General features: G+C 40.2%; 1 protein-coding gene across 2 annotated transcripts in view; it reads right to left on the bottom strand.

Annotated features, from left to right (window-relative positions):
• prickle3 (prickle homolog 3) overlaps window positions 1-22,362 on the bottom strand; it is a 31,944-nt gene that overhangs the window by 7,844 nt on the left and 1,738 nt on the right. The window contains exons 2-5 of one of the 2 annotated variants that reach the window (XM_049581911.1): window positions 13,982-14,064; window positions 2,054-2,237; window positions 1,714-1,827; window positions 313-450 (exon numbers count right to left, since the gene is read on the bottom strand). In XM_049581911.1, coding sequence (XP_049437868.1) covers window positions 313-450; window positions 1,714-1,827; window positions 2,054-2,237; window positions 13,982-14,064 — 519 coding nt within the window. The remainder of the gene's footprint in view (window positions 1-312; window positions 451-1,713; window positions 1,828-2,053; window positions 2,238-13,981; window positions 14,065-22,362) is intronic. The other variant, XM_049581912.1, reaches the window with a different exon arrangement.

Below are 22,362 nucleotides of genomic sequence, written 5' to 3'. Positions count from 1 at the left end.
TGGAAAAATAGATTTGGTTGGCATGGAGGTGGGGTGTGGTGCAGAGGGAAGGAAGTCAGATGGTGAATGTTATACAGCCCTGTAATCATTAAATCCCAGCGTGCTGTGGCCCCTGAGCTATGCCTGCACCTACTTGCACCTGAACGCTCTACAGTCCTATAAAACAACTCTTCTGCACGGATCTCATGTTTTTTAATAGGTTCCAGCTGAATGCATTAATATCATATAAAGATACTGATGTTTTTGAGTTTTATAGTGGCCTCATGAAGAAATCTGCTACCTTTTCTGAACATAACATAAATGTTGCTCTACCTGTTGGCAGATGGCTCCCGTCATAGTTACTGGGAAGAGTCTGACGACGCCTCTGCCCAGGTTTTCTCTTTTCCTCTGCTGACTGAACAAACGCAGCTCCTTCTTCTCCTCCTCGTCCAGAGAGTTACAGTACTGGGTCTGCAGGAAACACAAAGATATTCTTGTTGACATGTGCAAACAAACGTGACTTCTTAGATTCAGTAAGATTAATTAAATCAGGCTGTTCAGGTCGGGTTGTTTATACTTTTATATCTGAAACTGTTTATATGCCTCCTGAGATGCATCATCTTTTTAGCAACAGGATCCTGATGATAAAAAGCATTCTGACCAAACTGAAGCCTAAAAACAGAATGATTTTTAATTACAGGGACGTATGAAGCACTTTCTTCTGGTTTTAGGAGACTCATACATTAGGCAATGATGGGCATGAAGCAGACGTTTCGCAAAGCACCATAAACAATTGCAAATAACATTTAAAGGAATACTTCACCCACAATGTATATCAATGACTCATCCCTGTTACCTTGAATTTGTATAAAACAAAAGTATCCAAACATGGATTAAAGGGGGACTGCGTTTAACAACAGCAAAACTACATCAAAACATCCATTTACAAACTCTCACACAACTCATAGAGTATAATTCAAGTCTCACTTATACAGTCATATGCAGTACTTCCCAAACACATGCATTCGCTAAAACATTACTCTCCAAAACACTTCCGCAAGCAAGCACGTGCATTAGACCTCTGCTCCTGCATTTTACTTAAGCAGAGTTCAAGCATACACACTTGCCCAAGTGCGCTTCTTGTCCATGTCCGAGACCGTTATTGTGTAAGTGCTTTAAAAGGGAAGGTTTTAGGGAATAAGTGATACTCTGATTATACTGCACGATTTGTGTGAGAGTCTGTAAACAATGTTTTGATTTAGTTTTGCTATTGTTAAATGTGGACCCCTTTTACTCCAATTCATCAAGAGTGTTTGCTGTTGTTGGATTCTTCACTGAGCGTGGAGGCATGTGTGAAAAATAAAGTGACACGAGGTGAGTAATTAATTGATATACAAACAATCATTTTGTGGGTGAAGTATTCTTTAAAAAATAAAAGATGGGTCATAATAGCAGTAACAGTAGTAGTTTATGATACCAGTATCATAATCAATTTTCCCCTGACATTAAAAGACAAAACAATGTTTGGAAATATAAATAGCACCCAGTTTACTATTCTTTAAAACAGCATATATGTGAAGTTTGAAAGAAAGTTCGGAATCAGCAATAAATAGGCATTGTTGTATTGTGATTTGGTTAATTTGCTAGACTGACTGATCGTATGTATTTGTCATGTCACCACACTACTGCAGCACACCAGGAGCGAAGTCAAAGACTGTAACACAGTGTTGTTACCTCACTGTCGTGGGCTGGCAGCTGGTGCAGCAGCTGTTTGATTCGGTATCTCTCCCCTGGACTGTTCACATAAGGCACCCTGTCTTCTGGCAAGCAGCTAAAATACTGGTAGACCTGTGAGGAGACAAGTGTGTTCACATAGAGAGCATACATGACAGAGTACAGAGAGCCATTTATACAGCAATTTATTCAAGTGTACTCATAAATCAAAAACACTGAATATTTTTTTTCTCATGGTTATCTAATTGTTTGTGTATGTACGAACATGTCCAAGTGGAAGCGTGCATCGTGCATTAATTTTCGTCCTGACTGTGCGTCTGCTCTGCACCCCAGTTTTTACCTGTTCAGGCTTGAGCCCAGGTGGGACCCATGCGTACTCCTCTGAGGCGCAGCCCGAGTCGTCGTCGGAGATGGAGTGTCTCTGGAAGTCTGATACCAGCTTCGTCATCATCTTTTCCAGCTGGCCCGGAACCGAGCGCACTGCATGCTCCTCTCGCACACACTTGCAGTGTACACAGATCTTCCTGTGAAGACAAGGACAACTTTAAGCTTCATCCCTGAGGACTTTCCTTTTACTGATTTACAACACAAGCTGATCAACTGTCAAATATTTCAGGAAGCTGGGTTCTGCCGGTGCTTCAGGTAACAAGGTGTAAACCCCAGCGTTAGGGTTTTGACCTGATTTAAGACTTCAGATTTACATCAGTCCCTGTTTTCCAGGAGCATTTTACAAATCAGAAATGTAAAGAAAATATACAAAAAATTGAAAGTTCAGTTGATTTTTGAACTCTACAATTAAGCCAGAAGACAATAACATTTTTCTGCAGCCAGACGGCATCTTCATGTTTTTCAGATGGGAGGAAATTCTTGGTAACATAGGTCAACATGTCACAGGACTGTTTACAGATTGGCTGCAAATGTTCTCTGGCTGCAATTTAACTAGACTAATTGTGAAAATATCCCGAACATTTAGTTTGACCACACTTTGTCACAGAATCAAATGGCTGCAGCTCGGAGCAGCCGCTGCAACTTTTCATAGACACTGCATGTCAGCTTGGTGCAGGGCACTTCACTGCTGCTTGGTGATACATGCTTGCTGGAAATGGCTGTCCACACCAAGAATGATAACTATCACAAAAACTATTTAAAGGTCCAGTGTGTTGATTTAGGGTAAGTATGTTTTCTTTAGTGTATTATCAACTGAAACTATGAATTGTTGTGTCTTTGTTATCTTAGAATGAGCCGTTTATACCTACATACGTGTCTTTAACCACCTGGAAAATGCAAGGTCAGGCAGTGGGCACTACTTTTGTGCCTTTTTATGTGCCAGCTTTCAAGAGCACGGCAGCAGCTTGTGTCTGAGGTTGCTAAGCAAACTTAATAAGCACCGTATCATAGCCTATATACCTATAAATCCTGAGTGCAGAGCTGATCTTCTTCCAGGTGCTGTTTATAAGTTTGTGGGCCTATCATCCGTGGGACAGATGTAAAGCTCTGGGTAGCCCTGCGTATTTATCAGACTGTATATTTACAGAAGAAGGGAAAGATATCTGTGAGCTGTGATTGGTTGTTCCTTGCCACATGACATGCGGTGCGCGCTGCTGCATTGCAAAAGTTGAACTCTGTTTATATCAGGGTGCATGTCTTAACAATACAAAGACAAACAAGGTAAGCTGGTCATTTGAAGGAATTTCCCAGAAATATTATTGACAGTAATAAAAACACTGAATCCTTGCAGTCTTAATCTGTTGATAATCAATTATGTGGGCATGTATGATCAGAATGTTTGGGGATGCAGGCGGGAGCTATCACACCCCCTGCGGTAATTCTATAGGAATAGATAAAGCAGTCCCGTACAGGGCTCTAGTGTGGATCGCTCTTTACTAAACCAAGGCACTGAGACCGGTTCTAACACAACCACGATCAGCAGGGCTCGTAAGGTAATAACTCATTTTACGACACATTCATAAGGGCACTCCCACAGTTTGCAACCATATTATTTATGAACACACTTTGCGTTGGAGACATTATGTCACAAACCTGCCCACACACATTCTTGAGGTTGAGTCAGCCAGACTCCCTGCAGCCAGAAATTACTAATACAGCAGTTGTCACACTGGTACACAAAAACACAATCTACAGATCATCACTCAAGACTTCATCCAAGTACAGTCTATGTATAGTGAATAGTTTTAATGCACTTACACAATTTGAGTAAAGTCAATCTCATCACAGATGTTATTGGGGATCTCTCATCAGGACCAGCACATCCCAAATAAGCAGGAAATGAGGTCGCTGACATAAGCCTGGCTGTCAATCCCTGCTGCAGTTAAGAGAGGGAGGTGAAGATGGGAGCAATAATCTCCCTCAGCCTCATATTACACCCCGTCTCATCCGCTGACTCCTCAGTCTGGAGGTGGGTGTGTCTGTTTATGGGACCGGTGGAGTCACAGTTAAGTGCCCCGGGATGACAGTGAGGTGTGGTTGTCCCCTGAGTGTGTGTTCGAATTCGATAATGTGACCATATGCAGCATGTATTGCATGTGTACATCTCTGTTGTGATTGCATAACGGCCTGCCAGCTGGCACTTGTGGCTCAAGTTCACAAGGCACAAAGCTGCTTTATTCCAGCACCCAGCCCCCACTCAACCAAAAAGCTCACACACACACACACACACACACACACACACAACTGTTTGAAAAATGCAGGAGCGCTCCTCTTCTTATCAATCCTCACATTAAAAGTCTTTGAAGTGTTAGCAGTGACAGGTAATTGCTGCATGTCAGTGTGAACATGCTCCCCTCTCTTTACTCGACACAAAGAAGTTGCCAAAACAGAGAAAATAAATGCTACTCTGTGATCTCTGTACCTGTTCTCAGGCCCAGGTCAGTACATGCTTGTCAGATACAGACGTCCTGGAGTTGGCACTTTATGTGGACATGGTCGCCAAGTAGGGAGAACCAATATAAATAATAGTAAACAGAACAAGTCAGCTTAGGCTAAGCCATGTTGGCTCGAGTCTGACCCCTGCTGCATGTGTGTGTGTGCCATTGTGTATGTGTGTGTTAGCAAAGGAGGAGGGGGGACCACGACGCACATGCCGATGTAAGTGGGCTTGAGGACACAGCCGGAGACCTGGCACGATGGGACAGATGGCAAATGCACCATGTCTCACCCGTTCTCACACCACACCAGCCTCCACATGATTAAAGGATATAATAGTCAGTGGGTGCAAACCCACACATGCAACCTACACTAATTGAAAGATGACAAAGTGCCAGTTTGAATAATTTTGGGGGTATGAACGTTTGCAGACAGTCTTAAATCACGTCTCTCTTTGAGCAGGCCGGTGTCCAGATTTGTTGCCATTAGGGCAGAGTTCGACCAAACACTGGTTTGTGCACACGCCAAAATATCTAACATACTTCTTCTACATATACAACAGACATATTCTGAACCCACAAACAAGCAAATCAGCACCGCCAAAGTGTATACAGTTATAATGCTTCTCCACAACATACCCATTTCTGTTTTGCTTAGCGAGTGGCTGTTTAATCATGACTTCAGTGAAGTTAAAAGCAGCACATTTCTGAAGGGCATTTCAACACTGCAATTTACCAAGCCCTGCTGTGCTGAGCCCCGTCCTGTTCAATTATTTGACTCACAAGCCTCTGATGTAATACAGTGAGGCTTTGTCCCCTCTGGCTACGCACCACATTTGTTGCTGACAGGTCAAAAAACTCAACAGGAAGTCCCAAATAAGGGAAAAGCTAAAAATCTTTGATTGTCCTGGAGGAAATTTATAGAGCAAGAACAGCTATGACAAGGTGGTTATCACTTATGTATCATTCACCAAACTGCTGTTAATATTATAGCAGATATTAGTGGTTGATTAGTTGATTGACAGAAATATGAAACTACATAATAGATTAGTTATTAGGTCTAGAGAGTGGTTTCCAACTGGTCCAGCCACAGGGTCCAGATTTCTCCTTAGTTATTAGTTCAAGGTCCACACAGTTTAATATATTCAGCGTCATACTTGCATTTGAACATGCCGTCAAGCTAGTTTGATGTCTCTGTCAAGTAGCTGTCTGTAAGTTTCTCACTCTTCATCAGGAAACGGCACTTGAAAATTTATGTGCTGAAAATTCACTTACTTCAAATTAAAGTGTGTTTTTTACTCAATTGACTTGCAATTGAGTAAAAAACACACTTTATTTTGAGGTAAGTGAAGTTTGGACCGCGACCCACCAGGTGGGAACCACTGGTCTAGCGTGTGGGATTTTGTGGCATCTAGTGGCACCTAGGTTGCAGACTGCATTCAACTAAAACTGGCCAAGCGATAGGAGATCTACAGTGGCCTATGCAAAAACGCAAATGGTCCTATATAGAGTCAATGTTGAGTTTGTCTGTTCTGGGCTATCAATATCATTGCAAATATGCGAATATATTTGGATCATCTGACAAAACACATTTAAACAGTACCTAAGCTCTGTGGATTTTATAGACAAAACAATTAGCTGAAAAAATAACTTCCAGATAGATTAAATGAATGATAGTTGCAGCCCTAGTCAAAATCAGACCTGTGGTGCGGGAAATATTAGCCCCTTTTACACTTCCTGTTCAAGGAGGGAACAATACGCTGTTATGCCGTCTCATTGTGCTGTATATAAGGTACGATCGCGGAATGGGGAGACAGAGTGGTCTCGCCTTTAAGCCACCACGAGAGGTAGTAACAGTGCCAAACCAGTGTCTGTATAAAGAGGGCAGGACCATGGGTGGAGAGGGTATAACATTTTGACGACAAAGGAGATTTAAAAAGTAGATGTTAGTAGTTAGCAGCTAACTCAATAAAGAGGAACAGCGGCCTTGAGTCTGCAATTTGGGAAAGCAATGAGATTTGGGAGCTCCTTACCCTCCGAGCAGAGGACAAGATCAGCTGCCCATAACAGAGACGGTAAATGACTGTTATCGCCATGTCATTGCCACTGCATGTTTTATGTCACACTATTGACCAACGCTGTTGTGTTACATGTCACGCCTGTCACTACTCTTTCGATTCTGCGATGCCGGCATGCTGTCTATGATCACACACTGGGGTGGAATGATGGTGCGGTCGTTTGGTTCTGTGTAAAAATACAAAAGCAGTATAAAGACGGGACTTCCTAGCAGCCCTACAGCGCGATCTCTGTGTAAAAAGGCTTTAGATTGTGATGGAAGACCTTGTAGTTCACCTCGTAGAACACAAATGAGTGTAAGTGTTTCAATAAAAGTGCACAGACAAAGCTAATCAATTAAGAAATACTGTATTTTATATCCAAACTGAGCTGCCTGGAAAAAAAAAGAGAAAACTGCAGTACACTGACTCCACAACCAGCAGAGACACAACAGATGCTGCTTTGGACACAAATCAACAATCTGCCTCTAAATTTGTTTGCTGCAACAAAACAGTGTTACTGAAACAGCTGGTGCTGTTATTGTTGTTCATGATGTATCTTTTGTTTGTGTTTACCAGCTATAGATAATCCACTCATATAGATAATAAGATACGAAATAATTAAATTAAGTCCAGATAATAAAGCAGGGTGGTAAGGGGCAGTCTGTCAAGAGGAGGACAGCTCTGTCATGCTGATGGAGGTTTATTATTATCATTTTTCAAATGTTTTAATGTCGTTCTTTTATACTTAGCTTTATCTCTGTGTTTGATGTTCTCTTATTGTTTTGGTATGGTATTATATTTTATTTTGTGAAACACTTTGTAACTCTAGTTTAAAAAGCGCCTCAGAAACAAAGTTTATCATTATTATTATTACATGGGAAAGTAAACAGAAACTAGCCACTAAATGGAGCAGAAATAAACTCATTTGAACTTCTGGAAATCCAGCAGCTTTAATTAGCTTAGCTGAGGGGATTTTAAATCATTTTAATTTGTTGAACACAGAGATTAAGGCTTGTTCTTTCCTCCCCTGGATCCCACACTGACCTGAGTTGGTCCAGTAATATTCGTGCCTGCACTTTCAAATGTGTGTATGTGTTTAAATAAAATGACAAATCCAGTAAGACACCATATAGTCTTCCTGTTAAGATAAATTACAGGCAACCAAACTGCCACAGGAGAGGTGAACACTAACTGTACATGACGTCATGTTCTGCACCTAAAGTCCATACTGTATACAAAACAACATAAAGCCCGGAAGAATAATCTCTTTAAACACACACCAAAGAGTCTACCCACCAGATCTCCCAACCTAATGACTGTTTGAGTTCCTGGTCCCTTTAATCCTGTTAGACAGTAAGATATGGTTCCTTCATTACCTGCTGTAATCATGACAAATTAGTCCAGGTCGGCCTGTTAACGCTGTCCCATCCAGACTTGTGTTCTGTGAAGCTTTGCATCCAATAGGTGCCTACTACTGTCAGCGTGTCTGTCAGTGAGAGCAGCAGATTCTATGGCAGCTCAGATCCATGTGGTAATTTCTCTGTCTGCTCGGCTCTTTTCAATGTCCCCGCCACCCCCGACACCCACCCTCCTCCGTGCTGACAGTGGGCTCAAACAAAAGGCGCTGAACACAACCACACACTACCGAAAACTCAACCTCAGTTCTCACACATGCTCATGTGATATTTCTAAATTTACTTTAAGAGATAAGCTAAAGTACACACGCAGCGGACGTTTCAATTAAACAATTTACTCACGTTGCCTTTGAAGATATGAAACGTCAGAGTCCAAGTGACAATAGAGAAGAGTGAACTCTCTGTGTCTCTTCTCCTCTGACCAGACTGCTGCACTGATTCACAACAGATGGACGATTGTTGCTTTGATGCAGTTATTAATCATAGAAATGAGAGTGGAGCAGATTTGGAGCCTATGAGCAATGCTGTGCCGTGCAGTATTTGTCATATTATGTGATCAAGATGGGCCTGCATGACAACAAAGTGTCTCTGGTGAAACATCAAGCAGACGGCATGACTTTCAGTCTTAGTGAAGTCACGACACACAACATCATCTGACTTTATTCAATAACTGAGGATCTTTCTTCTAACAACATTTCTGTTCTGTTTCATGTTGCTTTATGGACAAAACATGCTAAAAGGGGAACTACACCCATTTCCAAAATTCATACATTATTCCTGTGGTCTAAGACTGTCCAAAAATATTAGTAAACATGAGCAACTCTTTCTAAAATCCCAAACTGTTTAAACTCAAATCTGTCATGTCATCAAGTATAAAGTCTGGAGATGCTCTGTAGACAACAAATTGGACTCAGTATATCACTCAGGGGAATCCTCTGAGTATATGGATGCCAGGATTCCTACACAATTTTATGAACAAAATGTCCAAACTTTTCCATGACTTTTCAAGAACTCATAACAGAATTTCTATGACCATTGACAATGTATAACATGAACATCGCTCCATCTCAAAAATGCAGCACAATTAATAAGAAGCAGTGGAGCACAGCCGAGGTAAGGAAACTTTAACATATTAAATCTCACTGTCACAACATTGTTTTTCTCTTATTCAAACATATCAGATTCAACTCTATTTAAACATAATTCCTGCTGGCTGGTATACGTGAAGGGAGAGATGCAGTGTGGGGAGAAGACAAAGAAACTTAAACTACATGCTTTTACACAGTGATGCACATTAGAGCTACTTTTTGTAAACTGCCACGACATTTCCAGGTTTTCCAAAACTGTAGAAACTCTGGGGTACATTTTCTGTTTCAGAGCTGAGAACGCTACATTAGAACACAGCTGATTTGGGTATAAAAAAGACAACAAATATTCTGTAGGTCCACAAATTCAGTCCTCAATTCATTGTCTTGACATCAAAAGTTTGAGACTTCTTTCTCTGGTTCCTGGCTCTGAGAGAGAGTAGCTCATGTTCACAAATATTGATTGAACTTTCTTGGGCCATGAAAATAACATACTGGAATTTTTAACTTGATCAGATTCAGTGATGCTGCTTAGTTGTGATAGCTGCAATGTAAAGCTGCAACAGATAAATGATAAATTCATTAGTCAATCTTTCAGATTTTTCACGAAAAAATTCCCAAAATACTCTTTGGTCCAGTTTCTACAACGTGAAGAATTTCGGCTTTTCTTTGTCTTGCATGACTGTAAACTGGATATCTTTTCATACTCGACTGCTGGTCAGATAAAACAAGTCATTATTATTCTTAAAAATAATCTCACAGGCCAAACATTATGAAGTTTTTAGACATCTAACTTTCAAAAGCCAATCTGGACTGTTTTGGGGTATACAGATATATTGTGGGTCAGTGAAAGCAGCCATAGGATAATCCTCTTCTGCTGCTGGGTGATAATCTATAGCTCACTGCAGGATGGATAGTGAAGCCCTCCTTACATCTGATTTTCAGAAACAGATGGGTCTTGTCCTATAGCTCTCTGCCACTAATTAGTGACTGAGTAATTGCCGCATGGCCACCCAGACTAATAGCAAAGGCTACTTTGAACACTTTTGAAGCGTGGCGGGGACCTGTGGGTCAAAAGTAACTCAATTCACTCACTGCTGGGCAGCGGAAGCGCCATCTGCCCCCCGCCTCACTTTAAGCTCTGTCTGAGAAAGCTCGGGATGAAGATGGATCACTTCCCTCTCAGCGAGCATCAGCAGTTAAGCCCGTGGTCACTTGGATGATCTTCTCCATCGGGGAAGGTGTGACTCTAAATTGGTTATTAAGGAAGATGCAATTAGCACCGGGACTCTGGGGTCTTAAAAGCTGACCCCCATAAATCTCAATCATTTAATCACTTTCATGTTTCCCTCGTTCTCCTGGATCAGCTGAGAGACTTGAAAGGTCTAAACAAGACATTTCTCTTTGTCCTCTCACCCAAAAGTAATTTCAGATCCGTCCTCCAGCCAAATGCATAATTGAGAAACTTCCACAGACCCCACAGCGTTATGTTAATTCTGCACAGATACTGTAAACAGACTGATGCGTTCAGGGCCAAGACTTCCACCAGAGTGTGGCTGGAGGTAGGGAGCAGCACACGTGTTTTAGATTACATCCTAACTTCTAAGCTTTTGTCTTGACCTGAATAGAGGGAACAAAACTGGAAAAAAGCTAAAAGATACAATTACAGTCTTTTGGTTACATGATGTACGCATTCCTGTGCCTTTTGTTTTATTCTCTCCATGTACGAGCCACAGTTTGCTTCAGCCATGCAGCGCTCCATCTGGGATTGTGAATGTAGCCTTCGTTACCAGATATAAATCTCTGTCCTTTGTTTTTCATTCGTCTAGCTGTGTGTCAAACCTGATGGTTGTAGTCTACAGTCTCAGAGTCTGGAGACACTAAACACAGTGTACTTGGAAAAATGAAATTTATCATCTGGATTATACAGCTTCCTTCCAAATGACTGACCCTTTTCTTCTTTTATACTTAGGTTAATTATTAATATACAAATAGTCATTACCTTTGCCAAGGAGGTCATGTGTGTGGCTTGTTTGTCAGCACTGATTATGGAAAAACTACTGCCTCAATTGTTCATGTAACTCAAGAAAGAAGAGCCCAGTCAAGTTTGGGGCAGATCCAAATGATGAGGCAGATACACAAATAATTTTTCACTCTAGAATATACGACATTCACAGTCTAATGCCAGGATTGCACACAGCTCTCACCTCAGACGTCAAAAGCAAACATAGCCGAGGCCAAGTCGAAATGGTGGCGGCCAGCAGGGCAGTGCTAGCGACGGCAACAGTGCTGATAGAGCTAACAGTGTGATCATACCGGCGGCGCCAGCCAGTACATTGATAATAGTCATTTGCTGCTAAATTTAGGGCTGACCAAAATGCTTTGATGCTTCAATCATTGCCATAGTAATCAGAACAGATAGAAACAAATGGACTTTATTGTCATTGCACAAGAAGTACAACTAAATTTGCTGTGCCATGCCTGAATATAAAACAATTTGAAAAATAGACAGAAATAATTACACAACACCTACACGTACACAATTGAAATCAATGTCAAAACCAGTATTTAACTGCTCCGTTTGTTTGTGACTCCCACTCGCTCTCATCTGCTGTCAGTCACCAGCAGGCCAGCACTTCTGAAACTGGACAGTTAAACCACAGCTGACAGGCTTACAGATTCGCTAGCAAGACTTCAACAAGTCAAGTGTCTGGAGTAGTTTCAAAATTTGCAAAGATGCCCCCCAAAAGTCAAGTGCCAGATATGCCACAGGAAACTGGTACGTCACAAATCCACAACCACCTCACATGAAAACTTTAAGTAACTGCTTAGCTTAGCCATCTTGTAAGGTATTATTTTTCTAGCTATTATGGCTAATGTGCGACTCGCTTGCTAACAAAGTGGCAAATTTTCACTAGGGTTGCAGCAGTATACCAGTTTGAAGGTGTACTGTGGTATGAAAATTGACTATTTGCTCATCTATGGTATTCAAAAAATACCATAGATGAGCAATGGACTGAGAATTGCACCTTTACTTTAGTTGTTTTGAAAACGGAGACTTTTGACATGTAATTGTTAAAAATGTGGTTGCAAGTTTCAATTATAGTAATAAAATGTTTGTTCAACCAAAGGATAAACCTTCTGTTTCATTCCATTGAGGGTCATTGTACTTGATAATAATGACACTTTTGTTATGCCATAATATTTTCTTAGACGGTTATCGTACCAACGAAAATCTCATACCTTTGCAACCCTAACTGTTATGTTCATTTAAGCGCACCGACTGATGTCCTTGAATCTCGTTTACTCCCCCCGTCCCTGAGGCTTTGATTAATCATGAATCTTTCTCACTGAAGCTTCAATGCCCAAATACTGGTATTCAAAACAGCTCTATCTAAGTTAATGTCCTGAATAATGTAAATTTCACCTTCAACATTGCAAGATATTACTTTTGATTTAAGCAGAGGTCTGTTCTTCTTGAGTGCTCGTCTAGTGTTTCATATTTTTTTTACACTAAATGAAATACAAATGTCACACTAGAACAGGGAAAGCAGCACTGAAATGTGGAGACAGTGGGGGAGACAGAGGGAGGTATGAAGTGGTCGGGAGGGTTACTATCACAGCAGCGAGGCCTAATCTTATTAGCGTGATTGACAGGATTAGAGTAACATAGAGACCCAACCAGCTGGATATTCACTAACAGACTGAAGGAGGAGGGAAAAGAAAAGGGGGGCTCAAAGGAAAGCACGCGAAAACCTGCTTAACAGAATGAAATAAATTGTTGTTCAGCAGCCTCTGACAGCTAACAACTCCTGAACAAATAGGTGTAAGAGGTATGTAGGCGGACATTTCAAGTGGCTCGTGCCTTAAAAAGCATGAACTGCAAGAATTTAAAGCCTTTTTTTTGCTGCCGAGCCTCCTACAATTACAGAAACTCTCCAAACAGTCCAAAACACAATATGCACATCCTACATAACACTCGTCCTTCTGCTGAGCAGATCTCGCCTTGTTCCAGATGAACATTGGGTTGATCTGCGCCAAAGAAAATAATCTGTTGTGTCAGATTATGCTCCTGTTTTCCCATGAAGATAAAGTCAACTTAAACTAAATGCAGCTGCTTCTGCTGCAATTGTCAGGGCTTAATGGCACTCACGAGTCTGCAGCCCTGATTCTTCGTGGCCACAGGGTCAGTAAGGCTGATCGGCTCTGTGAATATCATGCGGTGCCCTGACTGGGTCATGTTTGTTGTCTTTTAATGTATATCTGCACTCAGTGTGTGCACAGATCACAGTTAAGCTGATTTCCGTTGGTAGTAATGTTGATGTCCTTCCTAAGACATCTGCAGACACACACACACACAGTTTGACTCCTGAACTATCGGTTCGTATACATCTACTTGTTACACTTTTACATACCTACAGAGCAGAAAATATTAGTGTTTTTATATTTGGTGAATAAATCAGAAACAGTCAAATTTTGTCCTTGCTGATAGCTGCACACATGAGATAAAATGTCTCGGTTGGCTGCATGTTATAAAAATATTCATATATTACCTGATATGTAAAATAATATTGAAACTTAGTCTAAAGAATCTGTTTTTAAAGCCTTAATAAAAACATTAAAGGTGTTTGCTTATCATATCTTTGAATTTTAACAGCCTTAAAAAAGCCTTAAAAAAGTTGACTTTAGACCTTTTGAGTAGCTGCTTATTATCAGAAGGTCCAAACAGCAGCAGGACAAAGTGCAACTCTACCAAAGGTGAATATTAAGTCTGAGAAAAACATTTCCTGCTAAGCTAACAGGCAGCGCCGACAATGTTTAAGACATACCTCCAGCCATGGACCCGGAAGCCGGGGCACTGGTCCCCACAGCGCATACAGGGCTGCCCTCTGTCTGGGTCCTCTTCCTCCTGCTGAAAACAAAACACAGACTCTTTTCAGCTCAACATCATTTCATACCTTCTCTGCTCAAGAAAGTTAAAGGTTAAAACAGCAAATTTAGCACCTACGGTGTTTGCCAGACATGGCCGCAGAAACATCAGCATCATTTTGAGTGAGTAAGTGAGCAGTGTTTCCACTAAAGCCACGAGCTGAATGCACTTAGAGTCAATCTGTTCAGCTTTTCATTCAGCAGCCTTTGAGGTGGAGTATGGGCAGTTGATAGATTACCCATGTATTATATGATGATGTCACTTTATGAAAATCCTACATCATCATGCTGCTGTGTGTGCGCTTGAACTGGCAGAGATATAAACCATTAGAATGGCTGAGAGCATAAACTGTTCAATCACAGCACCGGTGAGACTGAATACACCTCTGTGCTCAAAACGTGTTTCTATGCTTATACTGTACATAACATGATTTTCCCTGCATTCACATGGTGTCGGAATAATCAGGAAAATTAGTTCCTGACTGGGAAAATTCCATGAACACCCCTCAAGTCAGAAATTTTGGTACAGAAGTAGCAGAGCTGACGTCATATGTGCAGAAACATGGCGGAGGAAAGTAAATGTTCGGTTGATACTTATAAACTTTCTATTAATCCACATACTGCATGCCAGTTCTTTTCTCATGTTGTATGCAATATCGTATTAGGTGGTAACTGTTAGATACTGTCCATGTAGAGTGACCTAGGAAAGTTACTTATATTAGCATTAGACAGCAGTTTAAGGGGATGTAATGGTAAAGCCTCAAACATGTCATTTAAGGCAAGGCAGCTTTATTTGTATTGCACATTTCATATACCAGGGCAATTTTAAGTGCTTTACAGTGCAATAAAATGTAAAACATAATAGAGGATACAGATTTGTAATAAAAGAGTAAAGCGAAAAGATATAAAAGATCAAATTTACTATAAAATTTTACAAAAAAAATCAGCATTAAAAGTAATTAAAGTGCGGACAAGCGGTGTAAAGATAAATAAATTATTTAAAATAATTTAAAATCAAGTTTAAAATAAGTTTGCAGCTATTACAGGGTCAAGTAGACAGTAAAAAAACAGACATTTTTAGCTTTGACTTTAAAGTGGTCAGAGTCTGGGTTAGTCTGACATCACCTGGGAGATTATTTCAGGTTTGTGCTGAATGATAACAAATCGCTGCTTCACCATGATTTGCTCTTACTCTTGGGACGGTCAGTAGGCCGGCCCCAGACGTCCTAAGGGTCCTGAAAGGTTCATATGTCACAAGCATATCAGAGATATATTTGGGCGCTGAGCCACAGAGTGATTTATGCAACACCAGCATACAAATTATGACTTAAAGCTCGGGAAAACACCAAAGTCGGAGGAACTACTTCTGGAAACAACAACTGACCATCCGTGGAGCACATGAATGCAGCATTTCTTACAGCTGACTGTACAGTAATCTCTCCTGGATTATGTCCTGTTGAGTGTGCACAATCACAAGTCAATGCAATAGAGTGAGGACTGAATCTTACAGAGAGTGTTAAACCTGCTTGCTGCCTACAGACACAAAAAAAGTGAGTGATATCCAGAATTTAGCCCACAGGTAAAACTGTTAGCTTGAGACCTCAAACACAGTTACAGGTATATTTAACTGTGAGTTTTAGGAATTAAAGTAAACTAAAAATGCCTTTGATAAAAGTGCTGAGCGGTGCATCTAACTTAGCCAACAGCTACACCAACTACCTCGTATCTCACTTCTGATTCGATTCCTGCAGCCCAGCGTGTGTGTGCATATGTGTGTGTGCAGACTGCAGACACGGGCCTCTTTTTAGAGATGAGAGGAAGGAAGCAGACACAGGATGAGAGCTGCACCCTTTCCCTCTCCATGTAGTCACTTTGTCTCCACTTTCTTTTTCTTTGTTGCCTTAATTCTCTCCTGTCTTCTGTCATGAAAGCTTACTGCTGATAAAGAAAATTGGTCTGTATTATTAGCGCTCTATTAGCTATTTTTCCTACCTCTGAGACGGGATTCAAGTCATTACTAATTTAGCCAAATATCACAAATCAGAAATTTATACAGCATGTGACACCCTCAATTCAGACAAGGAAACCCCGCCCCCTAAAAAATTCCCTTTTACAGTGAATTAGTGAAAGAAACCTCGGGATTCTGTGACGCTATTGTTTTCCACTGCAGCATTCAGAGCAGAAGGACAAAGCATGTGCCTCATATGCACTTCTGTCTGAAAAAGAAAGATCAAGACGTTTTCAAAACAGGCTGCACAGACAAAACTTCACTATAAAAACAGTACTTGCTCTTCTCAAACACATAAACAAGCTGCCCGTTAAGATGCAGGATACATGCATGCTAGCAGAATTTAACGAGCAAAGCAATAAAATGCAAATATGTGAGACGGCGAGGTACCTGTGCATACAAGCTCAGCTGTTTTGATCTTTCTTTTTCCAACCACACACCTTCATAAGGACAACAGCCTCAACCACTAAACCATCAGTGTTCACGCCAAGCCTGTTTTCCCATGCAGAGTTCTACATTAACAGATGCAAAAAAAAAAAGCATTACTTTGATTAGAATAACGCTGAGTTTGCTTTGCTTATCTCACTGATATCTGAGGGTTGTAGCATGGGTTGAAAGTGTTTCACTAATGCACTGAGAAACCACAGATACATGAACTGGGAGAAATCAGCAGCTTGTTTTCTTGTACTGTTGAGCATAATTTGATTTTTAATGTCCTTTTTTTTTTTATCAGAAATTATTCAGTTTGTGTACATGATTCCAGAGTGGAGATATTTGGCTATGTGCACTGACTGAGTATTTCCAGAACGGGTTAGTCTAGAATAGTCCCGCATTACAGTAAACAATAATTTAAGTGGTGCTTTAAAATGCCTTGCTGTGTGCACTCTGCTCTTTGCTGTGCTCACTTAATCACCCCCTTGATTCACTCTGATCGTCGTTAACAGAGTCAGGTATGAAAGGTGACAAGAGGGGCTAAATGAAGCGTACAGATGATTTCTGGGTGACTGGACCTTTCAGATGTTATTTCCTCAGGAGGGAGTTCCTGAGCTGTCACACTGACGTGGTGACTGAGCCAGTGGGGGGCACACACTACAAAGTGCCTGTACATTTAACACTGGTGTACGGCTACGCTCTCAAATATCTCTTTTATTAAGATTACGGAGAATGAAAGCAAATAGCTGCAGGATAAAAACATCTTTGGAAACTGTAGCCGTCTTACGGTGATTACTCTTCAGGATACTACAGGGTGTTACTGACTCTCCTTTCAATGTAATGATACTTTATATGTTCATGTTTTCACTGTATTTTTCTGCACTCAGGCTACGTTTTGATCAGTTCTGTTTTTAACCTGAAGCCTTCGTCAGTGCACATTTAAAAGCAGACGATAAAAAAATCATATTAACTTAAAAGTTTTGGGGAGCAGGACCATCACTAACTTCTTTACAACATTTATGTACCGAAACTGGTTTTATTATTTAATTCTCCTGCTTGAAGCACTCAGAGCTTATATTGCACTTATTGTAAATCACTGTGCTGCATTTTTTGTATGAAAGGTGCCATATAAATTAAATTTATAATACTATTATTATTATTATTATTATCATTAGACTTGAAGCACTCAGAGCTTATATTGCACTTATTGTAAATCACTTTGTGCTGCATTTCTTGTATGAAAGGTGCCATATAAATTAAATTATTATTATTATTATTATTATTATTATTATCATTATACATTTAAAATCGCAATAATACTGTATTGTCACTTAAGTATTATAATATCGTATCGTCGCTCCTCTGGTGATTCCCACCTCTACCACAGTGCACCGAAAAGAACCAATCAGAGCTGAGAAGGCCCGCCTGCCATGTTGGATACAGTCGACAAGTACTGAGTACTTGTCGACTCTCATTATACAGCTAAACAGTACACTAAAATATGATTCTGAAAAAATTTAAGGTGAGAAATAGGCACACAGTAACAGAATCTTGATTCGTATTTGATCAGTGCTGCTGACTTTGACAGTTTGGCCACAGTTCACACACAGTGATTGACAGCTGCGTTAGAGACTCCTCAGCTCTGATTGGTTGCTTTTGTTCATGGGATGTAATATCATTAGAAGCAACTCTGAGGAGGCAAAAGAACGATGATTTTTTTTTCACAGATTATCTGTCTTTTATACTGCTGTGTGGATATAGTGACAGTTTTAGCAAGTATGAAAAAAGTTAATTTTATAAAGTTACCAACTCCAGCTTTAAAGACGGTTATGTCACACATAGGATTAGACATGTTTTAGGTATCATGTTAGATATATAAATGAGGGTTTGCTGTAGGTCAGGGTAATCTTGTGTAGTCAGATCAACATCACAGAGGTGGGAGGAAATTAGGATAGCCCAAAACTGACATCTGGAAATCTAGAGGCAGATTCTCAATCAGCTGTGAGTTGAAAAATGCTCATCTCTGGTCACAAAGGTGAATTTTCTGATTGGAAAAGAAGAAATTCCTCTGAGAGTAGTATTATAAGTCCATTGTCCGGTGTAACCTGCTGTGTCTCTGCCCCTCTATACACAGCTTTGTACTTGAATTTCTCCAGAGGCCAGGGAGGTTGATGAGATGGAGGTCTGCCTACGTTAGATTAAACTCAGCATAATGACTTGGACTGATTCTAAAACAGTTTGATATAAAAAGTGATGAGGGGCTCAACATCATCACCATGGATGCTCACTCAATTACGGGCAGATAGTAATTAAGAGTTAAGCACGGGTGCAATCATGACGTAATGAAAAGTGAAGGATTAGGAATCCTGAGAAAAGACTTAAACTTATTCATACTACTTAAGACATACTCAGATCTTTAATAAAGTAAAAGTAGCAGTGCCACAGTGTAGATATACTTTTCTGTTACAAGTAGAAACCCTACATTCAAAACTTTAAGCAGAAATACACAAGTATTAGTGTTGGATTATACTTTACTGTAAAAGAACTCATTATGCAGAATGACCCATTTAAGAATAACATATACTAAATTATTGGATATTAATTAATGATGTGCTAATGAGTAAGCATCACAGATGCTGCAGCTGGTAAAGGTGGAGCTAACCTTACCTATTCATGATGTTCACAGGCTTAATTCGGAAAAAACATACATAATTTATTAGTCGAGTATTTTTTATTTTAGTGATCTGACCCAGAAAATTACTCAGAGTACTCAGATCATAAGCTTAAGTAAAAGTACTATTACAAGAGTGCAGAAATACTCTGTTACAGGTAAAAGTCCTGCATTCAAAATGCTGCTTATGTGAAAGCACAAAAGTATTACCTTTAAAATATACTTAAAGTACCAAAAGTAAAACTACTCATCATGCAGAATGGTCCATTTCAGAAAAATCTATGGTATATTGCTGGATAAAAGTTAGTGATACATTCAAGAATCACTAATGTAGGTAAAGGTGGTGCTAATTTCAGATACTTTACATGCTACCAAGTACCTGTATCCATAAAAATGTGTCATAATTTATTAGTTTATATACATTTTGTAATAATAATCTGAATTTACGAAGCTGTAGGGTTCATTTTGGCTTCCAAAATGAAGTGGAGTAGAAGTAAAAAGTAACATAAAATTGAAATACTCAAAGTTTAAGTACCTCAGAATTGTTCTTACATACAGTACTTGAGTAATTGTACTTAGTTACATCCCACAGCTGCTGTCCTGAACTATTTAGTTCCATTTCTATGCCAACCAACAACAAGAGAACATCCTTGATATTCACAGTGTTAATACAAGTTTGACAAGGTCACACTTCATGCAATTAGGTTCATTTAAAAAACAAAATAACAAGGAGATGGTCTCATTTGTAAACATATCCACAAATGCATAAAAGTCTGCCAACTTGGTTTTAATTAGCACATTATGTGGTCACAAATCAAACTGGATCAGGACATATTTGGAGCTCCCAGCTGTTGTTTTCACCTCATTAAAAACAGGTTAATTTAAACAGGCAGGAACCTTTAATTTACTCCTTAATGACAACAGAAGCCTTGGACATTAGTCTCTACAAGTTACTTCTTTGGATATGTCCTTATCATGATGACAGTGTCCCACATGTCAAGGCTACACAGACACTTCACGAGTGTTCCCTTTCAGTCTTCCACAAAAGATAATGCGTCAAGTCTGTGGCCCGACAATGAGGTTTGCCTATTGTGCCTCAAGAGAAGGATGTGATGGGAGTGGTGGTAGGAAGTTTCTTCTAAACTGAGTGTGGGTAAAGTAAATAGTACATTCAGACAAGTTCACGTCGGCTCACATGCTCACACTTAAGAACGGCGTCAGACTTTTCATATCAGCGCCTTTGTTGTCACTAAGTGGGTATAAGGTTTAATCACATGCTGCGCTGCTTTGGTTTGCCTGAGATCTCTCCTGCTACCAAGTAACCGTGTAACCAGGTAATGGACAAACTGAACACCTGCCAGCTTTGTTATCTCACATCAGAGGGCATTAATTCAGCCAGTGATTACTTACAATAATATAAGAGAATGGATAATTAATAGAGCTTAAATGATGTGATGTAAGTGAGTAGTGGGAGGAAAACAGTCTGTGCACTATTTAGTTTATTAACAGAAGACAGTGGCTGTCATTTAGGTTTTGCTCCTCTCCTCCGTGTTGTGGTGCAGATAGGGTTAAACATTAACAGCAGAGGTCAGAGGTCAGGGGCTTCTGCAGCCCTGCCACACTGAGTGGACGCACCTCTCCTCACTGGACAGGATCAAACAGACAGCCTGCAGGCCGGCCCTCACCGAGCCCCCGCTCTGTGGCCCAACTCTTCTTGTTGCTATTACGGTTTTTGCATCACTGCTTCCTGCTGCCTCAAACAACATTTAACAACTGAACGGGTTCACAAAGTACAAGTGTCACTCTGAGGGTCAAAAAACAAGGTTTATCCGTGACAGTGCTGTTGTGAGTGGCAGCCTTTCTCACCTTTTTTTTGATTTGTTATAGGTGGAAAAGCCCAGATGTTACTAATAACATTAACGATGGCTCCCTTTCGTGACAGTGAGCCAGCATGCACAACAAGGGGCCCTGAAACCCAAACAGCTGAATGGGATTAAGTCATAATCAAACTGATTATTTACACCTGTGCTTTTCCTACTGTGACATCAAAAAAGGCCAGTTGCTAGATATTCAGTGAGCCACTATGTAAAACATTGGTTCCCAACTGGTGCAGCCACAGAGTCCAGATTTCTCCTTAGTCATTAGTTTGAGGTCCGCACTGTTTAACACATTCGGCATCATACTTCTGTTTGGTACATGTTGTCGAGCTAGCTGGCTGTCTCTGTCAAGTAGCTGTGTATTCAGGGCGCCCAGTAATTCAGTGGGTAGAGCAGGCACCCTGTGTATAAAGGCAGTGTTCTTTTCGGAGCAGCCACAGGCTCGATTCTGGCCCGTGGCCCTCTGCTGCATGTCTCAACTTAAAAATAAAGTGTGTTTTTTTTATTTACAAACTTGACACGTTTGCAAGTCACACTAATGTAAAAACAAATCCCAGGTTAAGTGCACACTGTCATAATATAACAGCTTCAAAGAAACAAAACAGTCACAAAATAATTGCACAAAGAGCACGTAGAGTTTAGTCGTGCAACAATTTGCCTAGTTAGTGGCAACAGGCGTGTGACAGCAACACTACTGCTTTGATCAGTCAGTAATATATATCTTTTTTTGTTAGTCCATCTGACTGTAGATCCATCTTATCATTCACTGGGAAAACAAGTGTTTACGCATGTTGAGTCACAGTATTTTTGCATTCTCTATACCTGTTAAACAGTCATATGATGAATATTTGAAACTGATTTGGCTGACGCTGCTACAGTGAATAATAACAGGTTGTTTAAAATACATAGACTTGAGTTTTGCAAGTATATGATCTTTGACACTGAGGGGAACATCATGAGCTTCATATGGAGCCCAATGTTGCTTTGGGCCTGACCTCTGAAATGTATACACAGTGTGGTTTTCAGTACTTAAATCCTGTATTTTAATTTAACTTACAAAGCAGCCTAAACCAAAATGCTGCTGTGGAAATATTTCTTATGACTGCCTCGATCTGACTTAGTTGATATTGATGATATTACATTCATTTGGTTATAATCATTGGAGCTATACAAAAATATCTAATCTAAACTAGGGATACAGTAACACTATCACTGTGATAAAATCATTGTAATGATGGCTATGGAGGTACTCTATACTATAGACATGTATTGTTAATTTCTTTTAGATTAATT

This window comes from Epinephelus fuscoguttatus, linkage group LG7 (genome assembly GCF_011397635.1).
Source record: "Epinephelus fuscoguttatus linkage group LG7, E.fuscoguttatus.final_Chr_v1".
NCBI lineage: Eukaryota > Metazoa > Chordata > Actinopteri > Perciformes > Serranidae > Epinephelus > Epinephelus fuscoguttatus.
The sequence above is the reverse complement of the archived record's forward strand: the minus strand, read 5'-3'. Positions and strand labels throughout refer to the sequence as shown.